This window comes from Drosophila subobscura, chromosome A (assembly GCF_008121235.1).
Source record: "Drosophila subobscura isolate 14011-0131.10 chromosome A, UCBerk_Dsub_1.0, whole genome shotgun sequence".
NCBI lineage: Eukaryota > Metazoa > Arthropoda > Insecta > Diptera > Drosophilidae > Drosophila > Drosophila subobscura.
In genome coordinates, this window is record NC_048530.1 from 13,536,161 (window position 1) to 13,550,952 (window position 14,792).

The window sequence follows — 14,792 nt, forward strand, 5'->3', positions numbered from 1 at the left end:
GTTTTGGGTGGAGGGAGTGGGGAGTGGGGCTCTGTTAACCGTATTTGTAATCGTCACCGATTTGGCCAAAATATTTTACCCATCAGCTGTTGCAACAGTATAAACACTTTTCATACATGGGGGCGCATACATACATTTTGTGTGTTCAAATGTTGCATGCACCCACACGTACGGGTGTTGTGCTCTGAATGATGTGCCTCTGGCAACTGCTGACTTGAGGACGTTTACCGCCTCGCCGCGGGCTTCGTTTAATTGCTTCATTTATACACTGTGCAAAATCGTATATATGTATATCGTTGGAGTTAACAACTATTGAATATTTAATAGTAGTATAGTAGTATGTAGCACTTAAAGTTATGTTTTTGTGTATGGACTACAGAGACTAGAGCAGATAGTAGATGGTAGCAGATGGTTTTGGTTGGTTACATATTATGGTACAATATTACATATATGTATGTATGTTTTTTGTAAGAGGTGAAGCAACGGATATCAAAAAACAGTTGTTCGAGAGGTGTGAGACAAAATTTGCTTTGTGTGGCCCAGTGCTTTTTTTGTGGACTGTAACTGAAAAGAAAACATACACAGTACTCGCAGCAGTACACTGAAACACACACTGAATCGAACCGAATCGTATTACTCCTCACATAGTATACAGAGTAGCTGTACAGATTCTTGTCGATCATCGGAAAATACAATATGTACACAGGAAATGAAGTTACGAGCTAGAGAGTCTGAGTGTGGCGGCTATCTCTATTCGGGGCGTAGCTATACACATATGCATATACTCGTATATTATGTATGGTGGATTCTATGGGTTATGCAGGGAATATGTGTGTGGAAGGATGGGAATAATGGAGCATGATCCCACGCTGTAGTCGCTATATTTTTGTTTCATAGAGTAGATCTCAAAGGGGAGTTTTGGGTGGGACGCTGGTTGACAATTCTAAAGCCCAAAGATATATGGGAAGATATACACATGATGTTATCGGGGATACAGTCCCAGATCAGATCAGATCTACGAGATCTAACTACCAGTACGCAAGAGAAAGTGGGGGACTAGCGGAGAGAGAGAGAGCGAGCGAGAGCGAGATATCAAAGGAGAAAACTGTATCTACAGATGATGTACGTACACAAAACGAGATCAATCGATGTGATCTGAATACGGAATACGGATTTGAATATAGAAGGAGAAATATTTTAAAGGATATTTTTGTTATGTTGTATGGTAGGTAAGTAGTAAAACGTTTAGCTAAAAAGGCTAATTAGTCAAAAAATTTGGTTTTTGTAAGTTGAGTTGTTGTATTTGTAGAGCGTGTGGTTGTTGTAATTGTAGTTCTTGTTGTTGTTGGCTGTAGTAGTTGTTGTTGTTTTTTGATAGAAGAAAACTTGTTAGGATAGATTTTGTTTACTTACATCCTGTTGGATAGTCAGAAACCATTTTCAATTGAAATTTGAATTTGTGGATTTGTTTTTGAGACAAATCAATGATTTTGATTTGATTTTTAATATTGTTTTTGATTGATTGCATTGATTGATGATTGACACACACAATTGTTTTTTTTTTCAATTGTTGGTATTAGTTAAAGTTGTTGTTGTTGGTAGTTGTAGTAGTTGGTGGTAGTGATTGGTGTTTTTTTTTTCAGCAGTTTTCAGATTCATATTCAGATTCAGATTCAGTTCAAAATCGTCACAATTTACGAGACGGAATATAACAAACATATAATGAAATGTAGTTTTTGATTGATGATTGTATTCATTTGATTAGTTTTTTCGATTTGATTTAGATGTTCATTCATTGATTGAGATTTTCAAATATATCATATCATATCATATGTATAGCATGTATAGACGATGCATGTTTTAACAATCGATCACAGGTCGGTTTCGGTTTCGTTATCGGTATCGGTTTTTAGTCAAACGATAGATAATTCGATAGAGTTCGTAGGACGGCGATATCGTTGTTGATTTTTTGTGGTTGGTTAGTTATTCATATGTTTCGTATTATTTCGTATTCAGAGATTCAGAGAGAGAGAGAGATATTTTGTTTTAGAAAAAAATAAATAGAAATAGGTAAAGTAGAGTTGTAGATTAGTAGTATTGCAATTGCAACTGCACGAGACTGCAGCAGCTCTATCAAAGGGTGGTATACAAAGATAGTAGTAGATCAAGATCACAAATATCAGTAAGCAGAGTTTTTCAGTTACATTTTGGTTCTCTATATGTTGTTGGAATGTGTTTAGTGTACTATGTGGATGTATGTGTTTTTGTAGTATCTATGTATCTGTAATTGTATCTAATGGCTGTTATGCTTTATAGGAGATCTTCGATGTGTTTACAACAGGGTTCTGGCTCTAGTCGGGTTATTGTTGGTTTCTATGCAAGTATTCGCGTTCGCAGTTCAACTTTGGCTCTTGGCTATAAATGTGGAATACTATGCAGGTTGTACATTGGTTGGCTGGACTATACAAATAGTAGTAGTATTATTGGGAAATGTATTTTTACAAAACTCAAACATTTTTCAACTCAAAACATAACTCTGATAATAAAGCATTGTTTGACGAAATAAAAGACGAAGTAAAGATCGAAGATTACCGAACGATTGACCGCGGTACACAGGATCCAATTCGAGAGTCGAGAGATTGTTACGGAGAGAATCTTACCTATACGACACACCACCAATGGGGAAGAGACAACCAGTTTTCGGAGGGATCTGTCGATCGATGCTGGGTCCACTGATACTTTTAATGGTATTTTGGGGTATTGATTGGTTATGGATATAGATTGCACAGCACTTGCAGCATTTTTTTTTAAATGTTCTCAAGCAACAAAACAGTTCTCACAGTACAAAACGGTTCAAAACATTTGGTGAGTGTGTTTGTGCGTGTACAAAGCCGAACTGAACTGAATCAAAATTATATATTTATATCCAAGTGCATTCAACGCACATACTCGCATTTGAAGTGAGTGTGTGTAGGTATTCATGTGTATGTAAGTAGTTTTTGTGATTGTGTGTGTTCGGTTGTGTGTCAATGTGTGGTTGGGAGTGTGTGTGACATGCAGCAGCTGTAGCTGAGAAACGAAAGCCAATCCAAGCCCAGATCATTAGCTGGGGCACACTACTTAGTTGCGTACAATAATGGGTGGTAGTTGAGTGAAAGATGGTGTGAGCATCGCAAAAAACTGAGTGTCAGGGGGGCAGGGGGTGGTTGGGTGAAGGGTGTAGTGGTTGTTAACAAAGCTCAAAAGTCATCCAAGTGACCTAGGATAGAGAGAAACTATCGTACTAAAGCAGAGACTGCCAAAAAAAACATGAGACAACCCAGACAAAGAGAGAGAGAGAAAAGTTAGCGGGAGAGCGGATCGGAATGGGTTGGGGTTATTTTTTTGTGGGTTCTCGGAAGAAAGACCAGACAATATTTTGAAGTCATGCTTTTGAAGTTTTTTTTTTTTTTTTTTGTTTAAAGCTCAACAGATATCGTTAGAGTTATGTTTATATAGAAAGTCATCCATCATCTGGATCCAACGAGATTTTGTATGTACCTCTCACTTCACTGATGACGTTGGGCAGTTGGGCAGAGATCGTATGCCGGGAAGGACTACTTACATTCGACAGCTCTTGGGGCAGCACTTTGAATACCTCTCATCCGATGTACAATTCGATTCGTTTTGATTCGTTTCGATAATGATGACATGATGCTTTCACCTTGCTTTCTCGTTATCGATTGATCATAGTTATTCGTGTGTGTACACATTGTGACAGTATTCAGATATATTTGGGGTCTTGTCTTTCGTGAATATATATTGCTCTTTGGTGTACTCGTAAGTAAGTATTTATTTGGTGTACTCGTATTCATATATTTATGGTGTCTGTGTCTGCATGGATGCCAATGTCTGTTCTGTATATCAACCGCAGTGAATGATGATGAATCGGAAAATAATGTCAGGGGATAGGCGTGTGTGTGTGTGTGTGTGTGCGAATGTGTGTTGGTGGGATGTTCGATTGGGTTACCATCAAACAGTCAAATTTGCGAGACCGATCAAACCAAAGCAATCCATGCGCAAAGTAAAACCAAGAGAAACAATTAACTGGAAATCAACTCGCATTGCAGTTGCAGGGGCACCGAAAGAGCGATGATTCCTCGGATGCATGAATCGATCATCTTAAAATGATGAAAGAAATCTGCACGTCATGAAACGTGGCATCAATATAGCGACAAACGAATGGGACAATGAGTAAGAACCATACTCAGTTAGGACACGAAAAGTACTTGATCTTTTTAATATCAAAATTCGATAATCTTTTAAAGATTAGACAGACACTAAAATATATATTTATTTATAACTTGATGAGAGTTTAAGTATAGGATCGTTATACACAGAGAGCCACTGATGATATTGTGGCACAACCGATATCACAACGAATGCTACTTTATAAAGAACTTTCTTTATTTTTAATCGTTATATATTGCCACCCTCTCGCTGCAAATTCTAACATTTCTTGACTACAAAAGCTTATATGCACGCAACTTTAATACAAGAGACAGAGACAGACAGATATAGGCAGTGAGAGATAGTCACAGATACAGATAGATATATGTATGTATATATAGAAAGAGATTTAGAGACACAGTGGTAATTAATTACAAATCGCAATGTTGTGTGCTATGCAACAGAAAACTGAATAATACTGAATACGAAATATACATGAAATTACATGGAAATGGAAATCGAAATCGAAATTAAAACTTAGAAAATGAGTTCAACTAAGACAGAAACATAATAAGTATTTGGTATGTGAAAACAAATGACTATTCAAGTGATTTATTTTGATCTTTCGTAAAGAAAATCAAACTAAATGATTTTATAAACAGGATTCGGAATTAATAAGCTTATTAAGTGGTAGGCAATTAATTAGCTTTAAGTTTTAAGCGGAAGTCTAAGGTTTCATTGAATTGGTACACATCGAAAAATGTTTGGAATTGGAATTCTTTGGATAAATGCAAAATCAGTGTAGATCGTGTTTCGTACTTACATCGTGCTGCTTGGTTGTGTCGGTTGTTGTACATGTAGTAGAAGTCGATGTATATAGTTGTTGAGATGATTGATTGATTTGGGGGGGATATATATATACACATACATGTGGGATACAAATTTGTTTTGAATTTTTTTTTTCGAGGAAATACATGTATGTATGTATGTATATTTTTTGTTGGATGCGTATGCGTATGCATGTGTACATGTGTGTGTTTGCAGGACATACACATGCATAGGATTTGATTTTGTTCGATTGTTGAATGGACAGGTTGTTGGAATGGTTTTGCGTTTTAGAATTTGTTTCATTTGTTGATTAATTGATCGATAAATCGATGAATCGATTGGTGGGTTTGGTTGGTTATTGTTTTGAATTGAGATTTCGGTTTTTGATTTGATTTGATTTCGATTTGATTGATATTGGTTAATTCGATTTAACATTTTGGTATAGTAAAAGTATTTTTGTTTTTCGATTGATTCAGTGAATTTATATATATATATATATATTGTTTTTGGATACAACAATTGTGGTTTTTGGTGATTCGGTGGCAGTGGTTGTGGAGTTGTGGTTTAGGTGGTGGTGGTTGTGGTGGCGGTGGTGGAGCAAGAGAAATATACGTATATATGGAGCGAGTTGTATCATTGCACATTCATTGCATTTTTGGGTATTTTTTTGGTATTGGTATTCGAGAATTACACAGATGTTATATGTATATCATTGTAGAGATTGTAATTGTTGTTGAATTGTTTGTGTTTGTTTGTTGTTAGAGTTAGAGTTGATTTTGTTGGAGAGTGTTGTGGCATCGATTCCCGACCGATGATGTTCGGGGCCAATTGTTGGGATATATATAGGATGTAGCGTTGCATATATACATATATATAAATATGTAGATTTGCAGACATATTAAACATTTTTTGAGATGTGTGCGTGGATTGTTTTTGTGGTTGTTTTGTTTTTGTCGTGTAGGTATATATATATATATCATTGCGTGAGTGTTTGTTATATATTTTATGTATTTTATATATATATTTTTTTTGCATTCATCGATATTTTTTAGGGTTGATTTCGGATTGGGTTTTCCCGATTTTGATACCACATTTTGGTTTTTTTTTTTGTTTTTTCGTACACAAATAAATATGGAAAAGGAAATTAAAAAAGAAATATGATTATTAATTTCTGTATTTCGTGGGACCTTGTTAGTTTTTGCATTTTGAGTTTTTTTTTTGTTCTGTATGTGTGTATATAAGAAATTTATATATATGCTATCGGAAATCAAGATAAATATATATAGATAGACATGTTTGTATGTATGTATGTCAAAAATAATATGAAGAATAAAAAAATGTTTGAATATCGGGTGTAGCTGTATTTTTTTGATTTGCGATCTGTGCAAAAGTGCCAAATCCTCAATACCTAAATTCCTAAAGCCCTGAATCTTGCAATCTTCTATCGATGTACACTTTCGTGTACAGTTTATAGCTACGCTATACAAACTATCATTTTATTAAAACCTAAAATACTGTAACTTCTGTAACTATCACTCAGCAGAAGAAAATCGTACTGAAAAAAAATGATTCAATATATCTGCTAACTTAAACCATACTATCAAAAGCTTAGCATCATTCAAATTTAATCCATTATATATCGATGTAATCCTCTATATCAATCTCTTGTTGAAAAATAATACACTTCACTTTATAAGGAACTCCATTGAAGTTCCGTATCCATATTCCATACATGATTTGACTATAAGTCTGGACAAATCCCTCTTCATAAATTTGCAGTAAAAAACCTTAACCCTCTATCCTCATCTACAAAAATTGCATTTATGATAAGATATGGAAGGAACATATATATATTGTACTTAAATGTGAGGCGTTCAGAGAGATACGCCATCAGGTCTGTTGTGTGTGGATAGTTATAAAGTAGATACTTATAATATATTTTCTGGGTTCGTGGTGTTCTCTGGGTTTCTTTTTTCTGTGTGAATGTTTTGTGGATGTGTGTTTTGTGTGTGTGTTTGTGTTTTTGTATCTTGGCAAAATAATGAAGCTAGATACATTTGTTATTTAGTTATGAATTACATTGTTTTCTTGTCTTGCATAAAAACGGCCTACAGAAATCGAACACAACAATAATATGTATGCTCTGAGTCGGTTCTTGTGGCAAGCAACTGATAATTACCCCAAATTCCATCCACAAAGCATCCACAATGCTGCCCAGCACGGTAATCAGATCGAAGATGTTCCACGGATCCTTGAAAAAGTTCTACAAAAAGCGATACAAATAAAACATTATTCACCTCTCTATATTCAGCATCAACCCAAACAGATACTCTATTCACATTATTTTGGATACATTTTCAAAACTTACCTTGACACCGAATCCAATGATCTTGAGCACAGTTTCAACGCTAAACATGCCAGTGAATCCCATGTTGATGTACTTGAGTGACTTTTCATACATTTCACCCTGATTATGATACTGTTGAGATTTACAATTTTCAATTTAGTTTATGTTTATTTAACAAATATAAAGAGTTCAGCGTCGATATCAATCCGTTTTTTGGGTAAAGAAAGCTTGCATTCAGCAGTAGTTGGATTAAGCATTCTCCCTCCCGCAAAGAGGGAGCACAAAATATTCTCCATAAATATTATTATATGAAAGGAAAACTCAGGAAGTATTATTCCATTCGAAAATTAAATGATACATATACATAGTAGAAAGATATTAAAGATCACTTGAAATCCGTTCGTAAACAAAAATAATAGGATACATGGAAAAAGATATTCAGAGCAGAGCGTTGGGAGAGCGTTTCGGATGATGTAGAGACCCCGCTGTAGGTTGCAAACTAAATGTATTAAAATCGTTTAAATTACCTTCATCATCAGCAGGAGCGTATTGAACACGATCAGCATCATTATAAAGTACTCAAATGGCGTTGAGACAACAATGCGCCACACTTTGTACTTGAATGTGTTCCGATTTTTGGGCATATAACGCTCGAGTGGTCGTGCCCCGATTGTAAAATCAATGCAGGATTTCTGGAGTGAAGAGAAGAGCGATTATGTAGAAATATTTTGATGTCCTTTGTAACGAACATTCGTGGCATTTCGTAGGAGGGACGAAGTTTTTCATTCACAACACTTAATATAATTTTTGTCAAAATACGAGTACAACTAAAGGTGTTTTCAACATCAATTACGATAAAAACATTTCATTCACATAATACACATTAATACAATTTTGGTAATGCTAATTGGGCGTCTAATTGTATATGTATATGTACATATGTATATACACATAAATGGGGGGCAGGGTAGGGCTACTACATGTTGTTTGGACTGCAGTCTATATTTTCCGATGTTTAATTAAAGCAAACGTAAAAAGGGGGATTGATTTTTTGTCAATTTACGTATATGTACAGAGGGTAAGTAAAAGCGTTTGTCTACCACAATGGTCTCAACACAAACTACATTCATACAAATCATGCCCAATTTTGGTTGGATGGAGTTTGTATATCTTCTCTATATAATAGGATGTGTCTTGGACTTGTACTTGGGATTTGGATTTACACTGATCTAAATATTTGCTCATACAACAAGAGACTTTTTTCTTTTCCAACCTAAACCCAAAATGATGAAATTCAACAGGTATTTTCGTTTAATTTCCCATATCTAAAACAGATAATTAATGTATACATATGTGGTCTTACAGTGGATACAGAAACAGTTAGTATTTCTATATTTGCGAAGAGTTGTTCTCTGCAGCATTTGGATGTATACTTACAATCTTACAGTCCCTGTTTCGTGGGATGTTGTTGGTTGGTTGTTTGGGGTTATGGCGTATTTTTGATTGGCAAACTCTTTCGACTGGCGACTACTGAACGATATCGATCGTTAAATATTCACGTAAAAATTCGGAATATTTAATGACCATCGTGAGTACAATAAGAAATATCTCTACTTTCCGGTAAATGTTCACTATTTATATATCAAAAAAGGGAATAGGCTAATGCTAAGATGTAGCACAATTGCAGGATCCTATATTCTATGGCATGAGTCTTGAGTTTTTATTTTTTTGGTTTTATTTTGGTGAGTACTAAACTAAGTAGTTTAGGAGTAGGGATCTGCTCACTCTAGAATGGATGGCACATTGACTATACAGAAATATATATAGATGGAGCGTTACTATAGAGTTTAGAGAGTGTGCTTTTGTGTGGATGGTATGGCTGGTATGGCTGGGGGACGACACGCAGTGAGCACCCACTAAAAAACGAAAGGCGAAAAGGCAAGGCAAGGCACACACATTTGTTTGTAGCTATCTCTAGGGTATACATTTATACATTTAATTGCAATGCACGAGCATCGGGTATCTGGTATCTGGTATCTGTGTGTGTCTGGTACAGTGTGTACATGTTAAATGAGCCCCGGAGCAGAGCTCAATGTGTATATGTTTGATTTTTTGGGTAGCAAGTATTTACGAGTTAGTGACATGTACGTGCATATTAATCAATTTAGTTAATGTATTAATTTTTTGTATTATCTTTGTTTGTTTGATTAGATTTTTGTTTTTGTTTTTCTTTTTTTTTTCTGTATGTTTACATCTAGCGGTACATTACACGAAACACATATATAAGCAGATTGATTGACAGAGAGATAGAGAGACAGATAGACAGATAGAGTTTGAGGTGGTGGCATGGGGGTCTCGCATGGTTAGGATTTTCGGATTTGGTTTGGGTCTGGCTCACCTGGTTCTTGTCAATTTCACCATCTTGTAACTCAGCTTCGCCTTGCTCTTGAAATGTGATAATAATCAAGGCCACGAATATGTTGACGAAGAAGAATGGAAATACAATAAAATAGACAATATAAAATATGGACATTTCGATCCGGAAATTTTGGATTGGACCCCTATCTTCATAAGTGGCAGCCATTGAGTGTTGCAAGACCCTATAGTCGTAGTTGAATTCGATGGAACGATGGATGTATGGGTTGTATATGGATGGATGAAGAAAAACGAATAAAAGATATCATTTAGTTATTATTCGGTATTCATTAAGCAAATATTCAATTAAGAGATAGATAGTGATAAAGACAGGTCAAGAGAAGATATACGTATATAGCAAATAAAGTGATAGATTGCAGGTTTACAACAACAATTAGGGGGTGGGGGCTTACTGTGGCCATCCCTCGCCGGTCTGGACAGCGAATAGTGTCAGCATCGCGGCCGCAACGTTGTCGTAGTGGAAGGCGCGTGGCTTCCAGACCCTCAGCTCCTGTCTAGGCAGCAATTCATCCTCCTCGTACTTAAAGTACGAACCCCTTCAGATTGCGTTTTTACATGGTATTTGATTTAGGGTTTTCATGTATTTAAGTTATGGTGTTTTTTGGGCGTTGTTGTGGTTGTTGTTTGGTTGGTCGTGATTTAAGTCATTTGGCAATGGCAATTATTGGTAGTGGTTTTAATTAGTAATTTTCATTTCAGGCTCAGTGGAGAGAACGTTAAAAAATTATACAATTGTTAGGCACAACAGAACTCACTATGGTGGGTAAAAAAAAAACGCAATGGATCGGAAACTAAAATATTGCAAAATATATCTACAACTGAACGGTTAAAAAATTCGAATCTTAATGACTTCATTTCGGGTTTCCTTTATGTTTTTGTTTAGCTTTTTTCGACGATGGGTGGAGAAGTATGAAATAAATGCAGAAATCGAAATCTAATTGAAGAGAATTTATAGTTTAAAGCCACAGATCTATAGAGACTCGAAATAGATTTGACCAAAGCACATTTGTATTGCAAGTTCTGCATGATGTCTGTTTGATCTTGTGTGTCGGGCGGTGTTGTTGTTATTGATGAGAGGAGTATGAGTATCAAGCGGTTCGTTGCTGGTTGTCCTACTGCATATTGACATTGTACGAGTAGGAAAATTTGAAACTAACTAATAGTCAAATCAACACTCGTAACAGTCTGAAGAGAAAGGCGTACAAATAAAGAAATGCTCGAAAATCAACGAAATATGTATACTTTGTCCCTCAAACACCCCAAAAAAAACAAAAAACGAAAGAGCGAGTGAGCGAGCGAGTCCTTTTCTCTCGTTATTTTATCGTTGTCTCGCAGTCATCGGCTTCGTGCGTGGTTCGGCCAGTTGTTTGTTCGGTGATGTGTAACAAAAAGCAGCGCTCTCAAGCGAATATTTCACTCTACTCTACTCTACCGAATAGCGTGTGTAGCGAGGGTGTAGCGAGTAGCGAGTGGCGATTTGTGTCTCCTCAGCTGTCGTTGTTGTTGTTGTTGTTATTTTTGGGCGTGAATGGTTTTTCAATGCATGTACGAGTATGCTTAGGTACGAGTATGTACGTGTACATATGTAACTTGTTTTTGGTTTTAATTTTTTTTTTTTGTGTAAACTTGATTTGGATTTGTTTTGATTGATCAATTGGATAGGTTGGCTGGGGCCCCCAGTTATTGCATACGAAGCCAAACAGATAAAACAAACCGATACTCTCATTATTTCATTGGTGGCATAAGTATCTGCTTTTGTTTTTCACTTCTCAACTGCGACGGGGCGGCGAGTGTAAGGTCGTTACACTCGACTCGACCCACGCCTCGCGAGTGCAAGTTGTGTGAGTAGTTTGGCGGAGTGACGACAGTTTCAATTCAATTTGTGGGATAATTTGTGGTAATAATATATAATACATAATGAAACTCTAATGCACACACATAAATATGGGGAAAGAGCTCGTCATCTAGTTGGTTTGGTGTCTATGGTGTCTACGAGAATGGTGTTTGCGATTCCTACAATTACGGCAGATCAGATCTATTCATACACTAGTCTTTAAACAAGTTTATAGGCAATCCAAATCAAAGACAGTATCGCTTCTTTTCTATACAGAAACTCACACAAATTTCGATCTCGATAAGTACTAATGTTGGTTTAGGGATGAGACAATGCTTTAGACGGGGGGACGCTTCTAACGGTTGAGAGCTGACTGGAGAACAACTATTCTGTAACCGGGCCGCTGGCTGACCTCTCTCTAATCTGAGTTACCCCTATTGCAGTACCTATTCCTAACACGGCCCGTGTTTTTGCTATGCGCGTGCTTATTAAGAAAGCTTCTGGTAGTAATATGGACTCTTTGGTATTTGGAGAATACCCAATTTGCAAATAAATGAAACATACATTATACACGCACATATAATAGTAGTAGTAGTAGTATCTTGATGATTTATATATACACAGGCTAAGCGCGGTGGTTCTTCTTCATTTCTTTATCTTTTCTTTTCTTGCTCTTGCATTTGAGATAGATTCTCGTAATAAGATATTTTGATATTGGTCTTTCCCGAGATTTGATTGGTGATTGGCAACAGATACAACAGATAGATAGATTGATATACGGCTCAACGGATTATTAACTATATAGATATATAACACAAACATAGAGAAATTAAGCGTAACTGTAAAAGGTATTTTTCAGGTGGTAACTGTTATCTGTAGTTTCGCATTTTCACAGAAATACGCTCCTATATGATGATTCGGGCGCATTTTTTAAAGATTTTTTTCTTTTTTTTGCCATTTTTTGTCCGGTTTATGTTTGGGATTCTTCTCTTTCCTTATTTTTGTTTTCCTTTTTTTTAATTTTTGGTTTTTTTAAGTTTTTTTTTTCGGTTTTTGGCCCGTTTACGAGCATGACGTGTTGATTAGACAAGTCAGGCAAGAAAAACTGGGCAAGAAACTTTAAAATGCTACTCTTACATTCTGTTAAATCAGTGCACCTTTTTTGTTTACTCGATAACGAAAGATGATAAACGTAACGAACAGAAACAAACACAATATTTGTTAAGACATGTTAAAAGTTGAACAAAACGGTCATACAACACACATACAAAACAGGGTCAGGGCGGGACGGGACGGTGGAAAACTAATGTCTTGAAATGTTTCCCAATCGAACCACTTTATATACAGATATGGATTTATATACAAGGAACGGGATCCCATTTCTCTTCTGGTCACTTTTTGGTGGTATTACTGATTACAGTATACGAAATCCCCATAATCGGATCAAGGGTTACAGATCCACAGACTATATTCTCTCTCTGGAGGCTTTAAACTTACGAAACATTTATATGTACATATGTACGACTAGATAGGAACACAGGTCAGTCATAGGCGTGTATGTTTGTACAGACATACATACAAATATTTATATTTAAATGTCGGATATATATATTGAGATATACATATAGCTAAAAACCAATACTATACAGCTAGACATCAATGTGTGGGGGAGAGGATTATAAGATGGCGGAGGCATGTCCCCTAATGATTCTATTGTATTTATTGTTTGTAGATATGTATGTACAATGTAAGTTGTTGTCGCCTAATATTAGACCTCTCCGTACGAGTGAGTGGAATGACTTTGTTGTTGTTCTTTCTAGCTCTAGCAGCTACGCAATGTACGTTCGAGTTGTGTGTCTAGGTATTGAGAGTTCTATTTTGTATGGTTACAGAGTACTGGCTACTTGGTTACTTGGATCTTCGACAGAGAAACATTCAACAGAAAGACAGAGAGTTAGCAACAGAGTAACAGACAGATAGATATATAGCGAGAGGAGAGAGAGTTACAGTCGTAGAGATCGTGTGTTTGTGTGTTAGAGAGTGGGAGAGCTAGACAGCTATAGCGCCATTATATGGAGGATATTTAAATGATCAAACCTAAAACATTGAGATAAGTACTACAGAAGGATCGAAAAAACGTATCATTATGGTCAAGAGTCCTATGGCACACAAAATGATCCAAAAACGATACGAAACACACATATACATACATTTAATCAAGAATCAAATAATGAGGCTTGCGTAATATATTAGTAAATATAATTTAAAAAAGAAAATAAGGTACGGAATGGGGAAGATAATAAGAAAGTAAAACTGAAACAGAAAAGTCAAAAAAGATAGCGAACAAACCAAACGGAACAAATTTGAAACTTGAGTAAAAATTTTACTTACTGGCACTCTGCGGAAGTATGTTTACTTTCGTCCGTACAATAAAAAAATTTTCCATTGAACAATTGTACTCCAATAACAGAAAATATAAATTGAAACAATATGTACACGATTAGAATGTTAACAACATTTTTCAATGAGTTCACGACGCAATCGAAGACGGCTTTCAATTTTGGTACACGCTTAATGGTCTTCAATGGCCGGAGTACACGCAATACACGTAGCGATTTAATAGTCGATAAATTTTGTCCAGCGCTGCTACCGCTCATATCGAAACCGAAACTAACAGCAGCGCATATAACGACCACAGCATCCATAATATTCCAGAATTCTCTTAAATAGCTGCCAGGGTGCAGTATCACACCCAAGTCTACAATTTTCAGCAACATTTCTATCGTGAATACGCCGGTAAATGCATAATCAAAGTAATTCAATATCTTGTTTCGCCTCGAGTTCTCACGAACGGGATCTTCGGCTGCTAATGCTATTGATGACATTGAGATGACGACCATAATGAAGAAATCAAAATATGGCAAATTAACAACCCAATGGGCGCCGCGTCGTATGCTGTATATAAAAGTCGTTCGTTTATCGTTTATCGAATATATATCAGACATCGAATGTGGGTTGTTTTTTATGGGTGGTATCGGTAATCGGTAATCATATTTAGATGAAGTTTTTATATGTAATCGTCATTGAAATAGCCGCATGATCATATTGTTTTGTTTTTCATTTGGAATGGCATCAAAT

The 14,792-nt window shown here is 36.0% G+C and overlaps 1 protein-coding gene across 31 annotated transcripts in view; it reads right to left on the reverse strand.

Moving 5' to 3' along the window:
• LOC117903073 (voltage-dependent calcium channel type A subunit alpha-1) overlaps positions 1 to 14,792 on the reverse strand; it is a 57,271-nt gene that overhangs the window by 23,518 nt on the left and 18,961 nt on the right. For 17 of the 31 annotated variants that reach the window (XR_004649477.1, XR_004649478.1, XM_034814849.1 and 14 more), the window contains 8 exons: positions 14,046 to 14,609; positions 10,213 to 10,356; positions 9,783 to 9,984; positions 7,912 to 8,076; positions 7,406 to 7,516; positions 7,217 to 7,300; positions 5,033 to 5,038; positions 1,414 to 1,416 (listed from right to left, as the gene is read on the reverse strand). Coding sequence is in view for 29 of the 31 variants with exons in the window: in XM_034814849.1 (XP_034670740.1) it covers positions 1,414 to 1,416; positions 5,033 to 5,038; positions 7,217 to 7,300; positions 7,406 to 7,516; positions 7,912 to 8,076; positions 9,783 to 9,984; positions 10,213 to 10,356; positions 14,046 to 14,609 (1,279 nt within the window). In the remaining 2 variants the exon portion in view is untranslated. The remainder of the gene's footprint in view (positions 1 to 1,413; positions 1,417 to 5,032; positions 5,039 to 7,216; positions 7,301 to 7,405; positions 7,517 to 7,911; positions 8,077 to 9,782; positions 9,985 to 10,212; positions 10,357 to 14,045; positions 14,610 to 14,792) is intronic. The other 14 variants (XM_034814844.1, XM_034814855.1, XM_034814852.1 and 11 more) reach the window with 3 other exon arrangements.